The following is a 625-nucleotide window of genomic DNA, read 5'->3' as shown; positions in this document are numbered from 1 at the left end:
GTCAACGGCAGTGGCGGCAGTCTCGTTGAACGGCAGTGTTGGTGGCAGTGGTAGTGTTGCGGTCGGGCAGACGAGGTAGCGGAGACTATGCGGTTGACGAGGTGCATGGAGCGGCGCACTGCTCACTGGGCTGTGCTGGGGCCGCCGGCACGCCACCGCGGTCTCCTGAGAGCCGCCTGAAAACCGCCTGAAAACAACTGTTGCCAATACCCGCCTGCGAGCCTGTACTCGGCGGCGGCGGCAGTCACAAAGGATTGACCGGCCCGGCCCGTCCCCCGCCGACTGCCGCCGCAGATCATCCGGTCAGGGCAGCAGTACACGCGGCGCGCGGGCGAGGGCGCCGCTTCCGCGGCGCGCGACCCCCGTGCCCGGGAGCGCGCCGCGTACGGCCCCTACCTGCTGCTGCTGAGCCCCTCTGACGTGGCCGCCATGGCGGTGCACAGTGAGCGGCTGCTGGGGCCTGCGGCCGGCCGGCCGCCGGCCGCACGGCTGTTGGTTTTGGGGCCCATCTCTCAACTCGGTCGATGCGCGGACTGCTTGAGCCGCGCTGGCAAGCGCTCCCAGCTTGCCTTTCTCTCACCTGCTGCATTTTTACGGCTCGTGTTTCACCCACCCACCCACGCAC

The 625-nt window shown here is 69.3% G+C and overlaps 1 protein-coding gene across 1 annotated transcript in view; it reads left to right on the top strand.

Annotated features, from left to right (window-relative positions):
- Positions 1-429: 429 nt before the first annotated feature.
- Positions 430-625, top strand: part of MNEG_2077 (hypothetical protein) — a gene marked incomplete at both ends in the record, with an annotated part of 891 nt that continues 695 nt past the window's right edge. Inside the window, one exon of the mRNA XM_014049450.1 lies at positions 430-442. Coding sequence (XP_013904904.1) covers positions 430-442 — 13 coding nt within the window. The remainder of the gene's footprint in view (positions 443-625) is intronic.

This window comes from Monoraphidium neglectum (assembly GCF_000611645.1).
Source record: "Monoraphidium neglectum strain SAG 48.87 unplaced genomic scaffold scaffold00225, whole genome shotgun sequence".
Taxonomy (NCBI): Eukaryota; Viridiplantae; Chlorophyta; class Chlorophyceae; order Sphaeropleales; family Selenastraceae; genus Monoraphidium; species Monoraphidium neglectum.
This window is presented reverse-complemented; position numbering and strand designations above follow the sequence as displayed.